At 59.7% G+C, this 12964-nt stretch overlaps 2 protein-coding genes across 7 annotated transcripts; one reads left to right on the top strand and one right to left on the bottom strand.

The window, feature by feature from the left end:
• Nucleotides 1-212: 212 nt before the first annotated feature.
• Nucleotides 213-8547, top strand: LOC308062089 (multidrug and toxin extrusion protein 1-like; the record flags this gene model as incomplete). 5 transcript variants are annotated; one of them, XM_080383027.1, is made up of 18 exons in its annotated part: nt 213-833; nt 1110-1340; nt 1432-1533; nt 1717-1785; nt 2065-2213; nt 2325-2367; nt 2497-2541; nt 2916-3013; nt 3211-3308; nt 3831-3944; nt 4069-4136; nt 4403-4511; nt 4688-4763; nt 4842-4911; nt 5239-5371; nt 5745-5839; nt 6342-6489; nt 6874-8547. In XM_080383027.1, the coding sequence occupies 18 exons, from the start codon at nt 213-215 to the stop codon at nt 7104-7106; spliced, it is 2502 nt and encodes an 833-aa protein (XP_080239153.1). In that variant the 3' UTR covers nt 7107-8547. The 5 variants fall into 5 exon arrangements, with proteins under 5 accessions (XP_080239153.1, XP_080239152.1, XP_080239151.1 ...); XM_080383026.1 differs by having other exon boundaries at nt 1161-1340; nt 2325-2541; XM_080383025.1 differs by having other exon boundaries at nt 2325-2541.
• A 4-nt stretch (nt 8548-8551) lies between these two features.
• On the bottom strand, nt 8552-12270 carry LOC308062285 (aldehyde dehydrogenase family 3 member A2-like). Of its 2 annotated transcripts, XM_080383550.1 has the most exons (9): nt 12054-12268; nt 11640-11871; nt 11453-11538; nt 11156-11364; nt 10880-10997; nt 10621-10762; nt 10262-10428; nt 9537-9636; nt 8552-8832 (listed from the first exon to the last, which is right to left on the bottom strand). In XM_080383550.1, the coding sequence occupies exons 1-9, from the start codon at nt 12213-12215 to the stop codon at nt 8567-8569; spliced, it is 1482 nt and encodes a 493-aa protein (XP_080239676.1). In that variant the 5' UTR covers nt 12216-12268; the 3' UTR covers nt 8552-8566. The 2 variants fall into 2 exon arrangements, with proteins under 2 accessions (XP_080239676.1, XP_080239675.1); XM_080383549.1 differs by lacking the exon at nt 8552-8832 and having other exon boundaries at nt 8916-9636; nt 12054-12270.
• Nucleotides 12271-12964: the final 694 nt, after the last annotated feature.

Raw genomic sequence — 12964 nt, 5'->3', positions numbered from 1 at the left:
GCTCACAGAGCTTCCCTTTGGGTACCAAAGCAGGGGTTGTGCATCTCCATTGCTTCCCACATGACAGGGTAGTGTGGTGCACAACCCTGCAGAGCAATCAAGTAACTGCCGTATGTCTTAATGCAAATACCCCCACGCTACCTGCCCTCAGGACTTGTCCCAGGCTCTTACCTGCAGTTAGGTGACAGTGACAGTGCGGCACATGTTCAGCCATGGGTGGTAAATACCAGGTACAGCCGGTGCACCGCATCTCCCTGTTGCCCCACAACTCTCCTGGCATGCAGTGCTGGTTGCCTGTAGGCTGGAAATGCAAAGACGTGATACAACAAAGCTTGAAACAGCCGTCGAACCTGACCTCAGCAGCCTCTGCCCAGTTGTGGGGAGGATGTGGCAGACTCTGCCCTGCTCAGAACCCCAGTAGTTTTGGGATGGGAGCCTGGGTAGAGCATGAAGCCCACTTTGCTCTACCCCATGGGCTACCCCAGCCCACCCCCTGCTCTGTAGGAGAGGGGCTGTGCCCTGGCGGCAGTTTGCCTCGGCCTCCCCACCCAGTGTGGGCCAAGGCAGGACACTATATTTGGCCTGGGGGAGCCGTGCCAGTGAAACCTGACGCTGTCATGCTGTGCAAGTCCGACAGCTGGAGCCAATGGGGCCGGCTTGTCTTGGCCACCGCCACCGAGATGAGAGGGGCCGAGAGGGCCAGCAGCCCTGCCACTGCCAGCGGCAGCTCACCGGAGAAGGCACACGGACCCAGGAATCCTCCATCGCTGCTGGAAGAGGAGGACAACCCTCCAGCCCACCGGCCAGCGGAGCTGCGGCGAAGCAGGACAGAGGTATGAGGGCTTGCAGGAGCGATTTGGGAATGCTCAGCCCCTATAGTGGCTCAGGGCAGGCAGCAAGTGCCTTGCACTGCACCTTTGGGCTCCTCTGCCCTGCCCGCAGCGGCGCATGGGACCCTCCCTGGGCTGCCCAGCTCCCTGCCCTGCCCTGCCCCGCTGCCTGCGCTTCCCGTCGCCAACCCCGCTGCCGGCACGCGGAGCATGTGGTCGGCTCGCCCGGCCCCGGCTGAAGTTCACCCTGCCGTGGTTACACATTGCTCACCCTGGCAGGGTGGCTTTAACAGAGTGCGGAGGAAGGAGGTTGTTTCATTGCCCTGGCAGAGCGGCAGCATGAAGCAGGCGAGCCTCCCTGAAGAGAATGGCTTCAGCGAGGTGATGGCTGCGGGCCAGCACGATTTCACACCCGGCAGCTGCGGGAAGAAACGCCGCTGGCTTTGGCGCCTGCTCCCGGACAACTTCTGGGAGGACACAAAGAAGCTGCTGGTGCTGGCAGGGCCACTGGTAAGGACCTGGGGAGGAGAGTGCTCCCCCAGCACGGCTGCATGGCTCACCTCCATCACTGACCTTCGCCTCTCCTCTTCCTTGCATGTAGATCCTCATCCAGCTGCTGATCTTCCTGATACATCTCGTCAGCTCTATATTCTGCGGCCACCTGGGCAAGGTCGAGCTGGCCTCCGTCACGCTGGCCATCGCCGTAAGCATTCCTGGGAGCTGCCCCAGCGCTGGGCACCAGCTCCCACACTGGGACAGGATACGGGAACAGAGGCGGACAAGGACAGAGATTTCAGACTCCTGCTTTTCATTTTAGCTCCTCTCTCGACCTGAAAGTCTTAAATGCTCACATTCGCTCTTTGTTTTTTTTAACTCCCGTTTCCAGGTTATAAATGTTACTGCCATCTCTGTAGGTTATGGTTTGTCTTCAGCGTGTGACACCTTAATATCACAGGTGGGTAAGAGATGCTGGTGCTTGTCCTAAAGACACGGGGTTTTCCAGCATTGGCTGATGCTGCCCAGGCACTGCATGGAGCCCTGGCTGCACCTGCAAGCTGGGGAAGCTTGTCCCTGAGCGGCAATACCATTAACAGGGAGCTCCCTGCTCCTCTTGTAATGCCACATCCTTCCCGGGTGGTCGCCAGGGCTGCTCCATGCTCCGTGGGGTCCCTGTCCCCCAGCACCAGCACGCTGCCAGTGCAGCAGAGCTCACGTCCACCCTCCTGCCTTGCAGACCTACGGCAGCAAGAACCTGCTGCGTGTGGGGGTGATCCTCCAGCGCGCCACCCTCATCATCTTGCTCTGCTGCTTCCCCTGCTGCGCCATCCTCATCAACATTGAGCAGCTCCTGCTTCTTATCCGCCAGGACCCCGAGGTCTCCAGGTCAGGTGGCTCCATCGCCCAGACACCTCGTCCCTCCCCAGCACGGTGGGGCTGTGAGGAGGGTGGCTATGGCCATGGCCCCTCATAACAATGCCTCTCGTGTCTGCCTAGGTTAACCCAACGCTACGTGATGGCATTTGTCCCTGCTCTCCCGGTGAGTCCCTGTGGGCACCCTGGATGCTGGCCACGCACAGGCACTGGCCATCCTGCTCCTATTTTCCACCACAGCAGCTCAGCCCCTGCTCGGTGCTGGCCTCATATCAGCCACCGATTTCCTTTTCAGGCAGTTTTTCTGTATAACCTGGAGACAAGATACCTGCAGAACCAGGTGGGTCCTGAGCCCTCGCACCCAAGGAGACCCAGCTCCCTTCAACCATGCACCCAAGGTTTTCATGCTCACCATTCCTGGTGGTCAGGCAACGCTTGACCCCACCACCACCAGGGTGTCCCCAGAGCAGCTCTGACCCTGGAGCTCACCCCATCCCACAGCCAGCTATATCCATCTGCCTAATGGACCTCCCTTCCCACTTCCCCACGTCAGGGAATTACCTCCAGCACACTCATTTTCTAAGCAGGCACCATCATCAGAAGCTTATTTCTTGGCTGGGAAAGCTGCTGAGCGTGGGGCTGGTGGTGACCTCCACACCTCTCTCCTGAAGCTTTTATGAAGGCACCGTAGCCCCCATCTCCTCCTCTTTACAGATGATCATGTGGCCGCTGGTGCTGAGTGGGATCGTCGGCAACATCGTCAACGTGGTTGCAAACTGCATCTTCCTCTACGTGCTCCACCTGGGCATCGCGTGAGTAACACCCCCATCTCACAGAGGGGAAAACACAGCGTGTGGCAATGGCAAAGGACTTCTCAGGGATGTCAGCACCACCAGGCATGGTGGAGCATCTGGTGCTCATGGGGGCAGGGCAGGACATTATGCTCTGGCACCCCGAGGCTGGGGAGGCCCGAGCAGGATGCCAATGACCTTTCTCATTTCCTTTGCAGGGGCTCTGCCTGGGCCAACACTGCTGCTCAGTATTCACAAACCATTTTCTTGTTCCTGTACATTACAGGCAAGAAACTCCACGTGAAGACCTGGGGAGGTAAGGGCATCTCCCCAGCTCCCTCTGGTTCCCGCTTTACATGAGTGTTCAAAAATCTTCCACCACTTCCATCAAGTGAATTCTGTTAGTCCTGACGGTGAAATATTAACCTCAGCCCGGTACGCTCCGGGAATGCCGTGCTGCTTCGGTGGCAGCACGTCATGCGCGAGCATTGGCAGAGCACCGTGCCGGGCAGTAAACATTAATTCTGGAGAAATGAAACTTTCTGCTGAGGCTTTGTAGGGTTCGGCCCCAAAGCCGGATGAGCACAGCCGATGGCACGAGGTTGCCCTTAGACTGCTCCAGGAGGGATGAGCTGAAGGTTGCACAGCTCTGGGGCCCACAGGACGGCATCAGCAGAGCATGGAGATGCACTCTGCTGCTGGAGGTCCTATGGAGCTGAGGAGCTTTGCCCTGGTGGCTTTGCAAGCAGGAACCTCCAGCTGTCTCGGGTGCTCTCGAGGATGTAACATGTGGCCAGTCTGGTCATCCATCAGGTAATGTTTCTCATCCTCTCTGCAGGCTGGTCCAGTGAGTGCCTGCTGGAGTGGGACAGCTTCATCTCCCTGGCCATCCCCAGCATGCTCATGATTTGCATCGAGTGGTGGACCTACGAAATCGGGAGCTTCTTGATAGGTCAGTGGAGAGAGGGAACTGCAAGAAGGTGGCCAGGGTGTGACCCAGAGCAGCATCTGCAGGGGCAGAGAACGGCTCTCCAGCAGGTGCCTACACCCAGCACTGACCCGCTCCTCTCCCCCAGGCCTGCTGAGTGTCATCGAGCTCTCTGCCCAGTCCATCATCTACGAGGTGTCCGTGGTGGCTTTCATGGTAAGGGCTGGGGGTTATTATTTCAGCCCAGGGCCCCCTAGGGACAGTCCTGGGACAGACACCCAGCAAAAATCAGCTCCAGCAAATCTCAGTCTTCCCCCTCCGCACTCAAGCCCCTCCATGCTCCCGCCTATCCCTCCCTCCTATGGAGATGTTTTAAATTAAGTCCTAAACCCCACCCCCCCTCTGCTGAGTGGTTATTCTGCTGTCACTGCGCTGGTCCTGTTACCCAGATGCACGCGTGAACCTCAGCCCTGTGGTTACAGATCCCCCTGGGGCTCAGCACGGCTGCCAGTGTGCAGGTGGGCAACGCGCTGGGCGCCGGTGACACCGAGATAGCCAAGAGGTCCTCCTCCACCAGCCTGCTCTGCACAGGTCAGGCTGCGCACATGCCGGGACGCCTGTGCCAGGGCTCCTTCCAGGCCGGGCAGGAGCAGGGAGCAATTGCAGCCCTCTGCCCACGCCATACACCCGTGTTCCCTCTTCTCCCCCTGCTCTCTCTCTTCAGCTGCTCCCCAGCTCTGGGCTCAGTGCTTTGCTCTGTTTTCCAGGGGGGTTTTGCATAGCCGTGGGGGCCATTTTGGCCACCACAAAGGATGTGCTGGGATACATCTTCACCAGTGAAAAGTGAGTGCTCCCGGTTCCTGGCCTTGGTGCACGGCCGTCAGTTCCCAAAAGCAATGGTTGGCTCTTCTCTGTCCCCAGGGAGATTGTTGACTTGGTGGCCTGGGTCATGCCTGTCTACGTTGTCTTCCACTTGTTTGAAGCCATGTGTGTAAGTCCCTGGGGATGCTGCTATTTTCGGTAGGGGACCTCAGTGCTGAGTGGCAGCATCACAGGTTGGTTGGTCAAGGGTCCCTCGGGCTGCGGGTGAGCACCAGCACATGCACCCGGACCCTGCGCAGCAACTGGAATTACCCCTTAGAAAACACCAAGTGCATAAAAGATGATGACCCACAGGACCACAGAGCTAACCGGGCAGAGGCGGGGAGCTGGTTCATCACCAGGCTGGTGAACCAGCCCCTGGGCAGCGGCAGAGCCCTGAATCCAGCCGAGGTGGCGGTCCCAGCCCTGGCCCCAGCCCCTCTCCTCTCCCCGGCAGGGTGCCTGCAGCGGGGTGCTCAGAGGCATAGGCAAGCAGAAATTCGGTGCCATCCTCAATGCTGTGAGCTACTATGGTGTGGGCCTGCCCCTGGGAGCCGTGCTGCTCTTCGTGGCCAGGATCGGCGTCATAGGTACCGACCCCCGGGCACGCAGCACTGCATCCTCCCCAAATCCCCCCTGGGTACCCGGCTCCCACCAGCTCCACTGATGGCTCAACTATGACCCTCCCGCCTGGCTCTGCCCTCCTCCTTGGCTGGGGACTGGGCACACTGGGGTGGACTGGGATGGTCTCCACAGCTACTGAGAGCTTTTAATTGTACTGGGAAAAAGCAACCACTGCCAGGTCTGTCGGGCATCCCCACAGCAGGTGTCCACAGCCACCCCATCTCCACACCCTTGCTGACCTCGGTGACACCCCCTTTTTGCCTCACTGTCCCGAGATGCTGGTTTGGTTGGGTTTGCTCCACCCATGGCACCTGGCTGACGCCGGCATGCCCTCCGCAGGCCTGTGGCTCAGCATGCTTGCCTGTGTCTCCATCCTCTGCGCCTGCTTCATCACCTACATCTGCCGCATGGACTGGAAGAAGGCAGCTGAGGAGGTAACCTGTGCACCCACAGCATCGCGCTCTGCCAGTGGGAAGGTCCTCAGTGCCTTGGCTGGGATCGCAGGGGGATGAGGCAGCATCACAGGCTCAATCCCACATGCCAGTGCTGCCCAGGGCTGTCCTCCAGTACCCCCAGCAAAACCCGGTGCTCCCATGACCACGGCCACATCCCTATATTCAGCTCCCTCCCACACATGCACCCAATGGCCTCAAGGTTTGCCTCTGTACCTTGCGCCACCCTTGGCTGGGGACATGAAGCACAAAGCAGATGGGGTGACCGAGGCCACCTCAACCCTGCAACCCTGAGCATCATTTCGTGTGCCCCAACAGCTCCGGGGTTTCCACCAGCCAGCACCTCTCATTTCAGGCATCTTTCAGCTGCACAGCACTATTTCTAGCCAGATGAACCCTGCAAGAGGCCACACGTTGGCTTTGCTCGGTGGGGGTTTCCTACACCACGCACCGCTGGCTAACCCCAGCACGTTCCCTCCCCCAGGCTCAGCGCCGCGCAGGGGTGACCCAGCCGTCGCCGGAGCAGCTGAACCCAGGCCCTGAACCCTCCTGCAAGGCACTTCCCTCGGGCGTGGAGCCAGCCCCACCACCCCACGCTTACCCCCCTGCCACGGTAGTGCGGGGGTGTGTAGGTATGGCCAGGAGCTGGGCACTGTGTGTGGTGGGGGGTTGGAGCCCAGGAAGGGTCCCAAGGATCCACATAGGCTGGGAATGAGCCCACAAAATGGGGGTGCAGTGCAGTGCTGTCGATGCCCTCAGTTACTGGGAAAACAGTATTTACAAGGGTCGGCTGGGGAGGGTGACGGAGCCTGGTAGGGGGTGACCTGGAGGGCTGGGGCACCCTGGGCACTTCTCACCTTGCAGACACTGGGTCCCACCAAAGCTCTGTCAAGGACTGGAGCTCTCCCCACTGTGGGCTGCTTGTAATGTGCCTTCAGACCTCAGACAACCCCTGCCACGAACCCCCCCAATCCCCCCCAGAAGCCCTCAGCAATGCTGCCCCGTTCTCCTTGCAGCGGGAGTGGATGCGCAGAACGACGTCATGCTCACGGGCATCACCAGGGTGGAGGGACCAACGTACCAGCTGGAGCCCCAGGAAGTCACGCCTGCCACATCCCCTCCAGCCACCGCCACGGCCACCACCATGGCCACCAAGGAGCTGATCATCCGGCGTGGGCTGGTGGTAGCCGCAGCCGTCGCAGTACTTGTGCTTGGTGTTGTCATAAAGCTGATGACCAGCAAACACTGACTCACACCAGGGACTCTGGGGACTTTGGGGGCGAAAGCCCCCCCGACAGACTTACAGAGCACAGAGTGGCCAGCGAGAGCATCCAGCACATGCCTGTCCCACAGGAGCCAAAGGGCCCCCGGCAGCATCTGCTCAGCCATCACTCGAAGGGTGCTCCAACACCCAACACGCTGCTCCGGGTGGCTCGATGCGCACCAAGCGTGCTGGGAGCCCCCTCCAGCCTGCTGAGGGAGCCGAGCACAGCCTGGCTCACACCGCTGCTCCCTGACAAATACCAAATAAAGAATAAACCCAGCTGGACTTGGGCTGGCTCTTCTGGCTGGGGGCTGAGTGCAGGGCTCGGGATGGAGCAGGGGAACATCTGGCACGGGGGGCTGCAGCCCTTGCAGGAGCCGGGGGCATGTAGGTCCTGCCCTGCCCCAGGTGGCTTTCACACCAAACCAAAGGTTTTATTCAGCAAGGCTCAAGGTCAGCTTTCAGTTACGAGTTTGGAGGTAAAAGATTACCAGTAAACCAATAAGAAATTGAAATTCAGTTACAGACGAGATGGCTGGTGGCTCAGCCATGCTGACCAAGGACTTGCCCAGACCTGGGACTCCTGGGGGAGTTGCTGCCCCCAGCAGTCCCAAACACAGCGCACCAGCAGTACAGCAGTCGCTGGCACCCCTCAAGTCCTCGGGGCAGTGTGGCCAGGGCTCAGAAAGCCTCTGCTCTCACCTCAGGTAGCCTTTACACACCTTGGATGACTAAAGGTGGTTTCCCCTGCAATGAGACATCACCCATCTTGTGGCGAGTCCTGTCAAGGATGGGATGCTGCAGGTTCTTAGAGGCTCTTCCCCTCTGCTCTGGGCAGGCTGCTGGGGACAATCAGCCTGGACTGTTCCCATCAGTAAGACCTACATTTTGTTAGGCTTACCGCTGGCATGAGACAGCTTTCTATGGGGATCGTGTGAGCATCACATAGATAACGGGCTCAGAAACAACTGGCTTTGTTTTGATACCCTCGTGACAAGCGATTCCCCCATTCCCAAGAGCTTTTAGATGCGCTCCTGTTTGCAAAGCAGGGCAGGTGCTGCCTCCTTCCACCTGCTGCCACTCGCTGCTGAGGCATGACCAGTGGTGTAGGTCTGAATCAATCCCTGTTTCAGCACGAGCCGGAGCCTGCAGCTTGGGGCTTCCCTGCTTTAGGTACGTTTTGTTTGCTTTTACCTTTTCAGTGCATTGGCTGCCTTGGAAGAAATGAAATTCCAGCAGAAAGAAGTTCAGCACTAGGACTGCAGGGAGCGAGTGGTGGGTTACAAGTCTGGCATACTGCCGGTCACCCTTCTCGCCAGGGGGACACCAGCTAGGGAGGCACAGAAACAAGGCTGAGTCCCATGGGGAGGGAGCAGAGCCTGAGGCAATGGGGCAATGGAGGCTGGGACCAGGGGGGGCTCAGGGGACAGAGGGGGGAGCACAACTCATGCAGACAGCAGGGACCCAAAACTCATCTTTGCCACCACCGCTGCCACAATCCCCAGCAGGGCCGAGATGACCAGTCCTGCTCGGCCCTTGTTAAACTGCATCAGGAGGAAGAACTTGGCCCAATCCACCTTCTTCTGGCTGCTGGGTGGGTACCGGAGTTTGTTCACAACCTCCATCTTCAGGTCCTTGATCAAGCAGGCACGGCGGTGGGAGAAGGTCTCAAAGCTGTGCTTGCCGTGGTAGGCTCCCATCCCGCTGTTACCTGAGGGACACAACCCAGGCAGATCACACCGCTCATGGTGACAGCTGCCTTTCTTAAATTCCAGTTTGCAGCCCCCAGGACAGGGGGAAAGCTTGGTCGTGGTGCTTCCCACACCCAAAGGCAGAGAAGAGAAGAGCAGCTGTAACAACTACCCAGAAATGAGGACCTGCTCACTGCCTTGAACTGGTGCTTAGGCTGGTGGTGTGCACCCAGCCTTGAAACGTTAACAGCACCAGTCCTTTCCTGCCCAGGGCAGTCCTGCTTCTCCTGCAGAATTTACACTGGGGTCCGGGACAGGAGGAACAGGGTCTATTATTTCAAACAGTGGGACATAAGGAGGACATTCAGCAACCTGCCACCAGAAACACCCAGGACCTCAGCCCTCAGCCACATTGTCTCTGCCACAAAACCATGAGCCTGACAGCAACCTGGAAACTCAACCAACCGCTCGGCCCCAGGCAGCTTCATCTCACACCCTGGCACACGAGAACTGGAGCTGAGGACAGATGTGCCAGAGGGTCTTCCTCTCCCACTGGCACCAACACTGCTCCAACCACAAACGAGCCTTTTTGCAAAGGAACCCACCAGTAAAAATAATAGTAATGGGAAAATGTGGCTGAAAGTTTCCGAAGTGCCAAACAGGCATGACAGGACCTGGGTCAGAGGCTGCTGCTTTTGCACCCAGGGTGGAAAAACTTCATTACCCACACCGCCAAAGGGCAGATCCGGAACCAGAGAGTGCATGATAACGTCGTTGGCCGTCACACCGCCGCTGGAGGTCTCCGATATCACCCGTCTGATCAGCTACCCAGAATGAGAGATGGCACAGAAGAGAGGATATCAAGATGGGCCACCAACACCACGGCATTTACCAGAACAAGGGGGTGTCAGGGGGATGCTTGCAACCCCCTACGTTGGGGGGAAGGACAGGCTGTGCCTTGTTCCTTGAGGGAGGCTGGGCTTATGTTACTTAAGCGCAAGATCTGCCCAGCTGGGACAGCCGGGAAATGGAAACGCTCCATATCTCAGTGGGAGAGGTGGGAGGTGGCAGTGGGACAGCCAGAGCCTGGGCTGCTCCTCAGCCCTCCCACCCAAACTGCCTGGGGCTGATGTGTCAGTGAAAATTCCTGACCTAAATTCCTGAGCTGGCAGGACAGAGCCTGAGGCGGAGGCAGGAGATGCACAAGGAGCCAGCATCCACCGGTGTGGGCTGGCACACAGGGAACTGCAACACTCAGAGTCCTTCAGCAGGAGCCTGGGAGCCCCCAGCAGCCCTGGGGACACTCACGGCCCCCCTGAGCCAAACGCGGCGATTCGCACACAAAGAGGAGCTGACACGGACCCTGGGGGCAGCCGAGCCTGGGACCGGCCACCTTCGGGATCATACGGCACAGACACAGCTCCACGGGGCAGCACAGCCCAGACCCACCTTCTTGTTGTTGGAGAAGACATACAGGGCAAGGGGCTTCTCCCGACGGTTGATGAACTCAATGGCTTCCTCTACGCTCCTCACTGTCAGAATGGGGAGGACCGGTCCAAAGATTTCCTCCTCCATCACCTTGGACTCCGGAGAAACATCGGTGAGAATAGTTGGTGCTGGGGTAAACATGAGGGTGGGAGATGGCGTGAGCAGGACAGAAGACATGGTCCATCGCAGGACCTCATCCTGAGCACTGCCTGTGTGCAACGCACTCCAGGCAAGCTGCAGACACACGCAGCCCCCACAAGGCACCCGCTACCACAGCAGAAGGTCCCACCCTCCACCTCCCCAGCCGCTGCCAGAAGCACCTATGAAGCACGAGGCCTCGTCAGCCTCTCCCCCGTGAGCGATCTTCTGCCCTTCCAACAGGCCCAGGACCCTCCTGAAGTGACGCTTGTTGATGATCCTTTCGTAATCCGGAGATGACTTCACGTCTTCCCCGTAGAACTCCTGCCAAAGGGCACAGCAGAACCAAAGCGCTCAGCAGCCCTTCACAACAGCCACAGCCCCAGGAGCTCGGACCTGCGCTGTAACGGGCACAACTCCCGCGGCACGAGCTCAGCTCACCTGCAGAGTCGCCTTGATGTTCTCCACCACCTTGCTCTGGATGGACGGGTCGCACAGGACGTAGTCTGGGGCGATGCACGTTTGCCCGCAGTTCATGTACTTCCCCCACGTTATGCGCCTGCAGGGAAAGGGAGAGGGTTTCTCCACGATCAGTCCCTGCCAGACCCCACAGCCCGGCCCATCGTGCCCGAGCGACGCCACGCTGCGCGAACAACGGCCCAGAGGCTTCCACCTGCCCCACTGCTGGGACCCTGCCAAGGGCTCCAACAGCCCGACCTGCAGGCGATGGCCAGGTCACAGTCCTTGTCGATGTAGCAGGGGCTCTTCCCGCCCAGCTCCAGGGTGACGGGCGTCAGGTGCTTGGCGGCCGCTGCCATCACGATCTTGCCCACTGCGGAGTTGCCAGTGTAGAGGATGTGGTCGAACCTCTGGGTCAGCAGCTCTGTCGTCTCAGGTACTCCCCCAGTGACCACAGGGTACAGCTCCTGCGGGGCGAGGGTATCAGGGTCACCTCAACCCAGCGTGTCGCTGTGACACAGAGAAACCCAAGGACCAACACAGGGTCACGCTCACCCGGTCAAGGTACTGGGGGAGAAGATCAGCCACCAGCTGAGCCGTGTTCTCGCTGATCTCCGAGGGCTTCACCACCACCGCATTGCCTGCAAGACAAAGGCAGCGCGGCCACTGAGCCCCCTGCGCTCCCCTCCCGCAGCGCCCACCCAGGGCCCCGCGGGGGACAGGGGCTGCGCTGGGTGCCCACCTGCTGCGATGGCCCCGATCAGAGGCTGCATCACCAGCACAAAGGGGTAGTTCCAGGCCCCGATGATCAGCACCACCCCCAGCGGCTCGGGGCAGATGTAAGCCTCGTCCCGCATCGTCAGCAGGTTCTTCTTCACAGGCCGAGGGGCTGCCCAGGACGGCAGCTTGTCCATGGTCAGGGCCAGCTCCCCCAGCACGCCCAGGATCTCGTGGCTGTACGCGTTGTGCCCACACTGCAACGACAGGGAGCCTGGAGAGGGGACGGCCAAGGGGAGGCACAGCCAAGTCACCCGGCACCACGGGGGCCATCGGCTAAAGCCACCCGGAGCGGCCAAGGCGGCCCTCGGGGGGCCCGACTCCCCCAGGGCCGCCCACCGCCCAGGCGCGGCTCAAGGGAGCACCCCCCGACCCCCACCTTGTGCAGATCCGCCTTGATGGCTGCCAGGATCTCCTTCTCCTTCTCCCGCACCATCCGCTCCAGGGCCTTCAGCTGCTGCAGCCGGAACTCCAGCGAGCGGCACCGGCCCGAGTTGAAGGCGCCTCTGGCCCGGGCGACGACCTGCTGCATCCGCTCCATGGCTGCTCGGGGCTGCAGGGGACAGCGGCCGGGCCAGGCTCACTACAGGGCCACCAAGGGCCACTCAGGCCTGGGAACACTCAGCATGGCCCACCAAAAGCAAGGCTGGGAAATGTTCTCCTCCTTGGGTACCCTCCTGCTCCCAAGGCACCAGCATCCAGTGCCCCCCGTCCCACCTGCACAGGATCCACCAGCAGAGAGCACCTCTCCTGGCAACCAGCATCGCTGGGGATGGCTGAGAGATCCTGTTCTGGGGGTGCTTTCTCCCAGCCTGGGGATACCCTTAAACCCACCAGCCTCTCCATCTGTACTCATGGGGATGCTCCCAAGGAGCTGAAACATGGGGATGACCGTGGCCTCGGTGGGCAGCCGGCTGGAAGCAGAGCTGCGTGTCTGGAGCCAGCCTGCACCCATCCTCCCTGTAACTGCAAGCCCTCGCGTGGCTTTGCAGGAACATGATGAAACATTGCAGAGGTTTCACCCTGCTTCTCAGGAGCAGCTTTTTAGCTAGGACAAGAGATCTACCTGCAGTCCCTGCCCAACCAAACGAGACACTGAGGTTCCCTTGCAACCATCAAAATCCACTCTTCCCTGCTCGCCACTGCAGTTGCATGACACAGCCCCCGTCCTGACCAAGAAGGCAGATGACTCATTAAAAAATGAAGGAAAAAGAGCGTGTTACCTTCAGAGAAGCTCCTCTCTCCACCAGTCTCCTGCAGCAAGTGCAAGCAGGCACAAGCCCTTCCCCT

Source organism: Falco punctatus, assembly GCF_963210335.1.
Source record: "Falco punctatus genome assembly, chromosome: 1".
Lineage (NCBI taxonomy): Eukaryota > Metazoa > Chordata > Aves > Falconiformes > Falconidae > Falco > Falco punctatus.
Note: the sequence above shows the minus strand (reverse complement) of the source record. Positions and strands in the feature narration are given on the sequence as shown.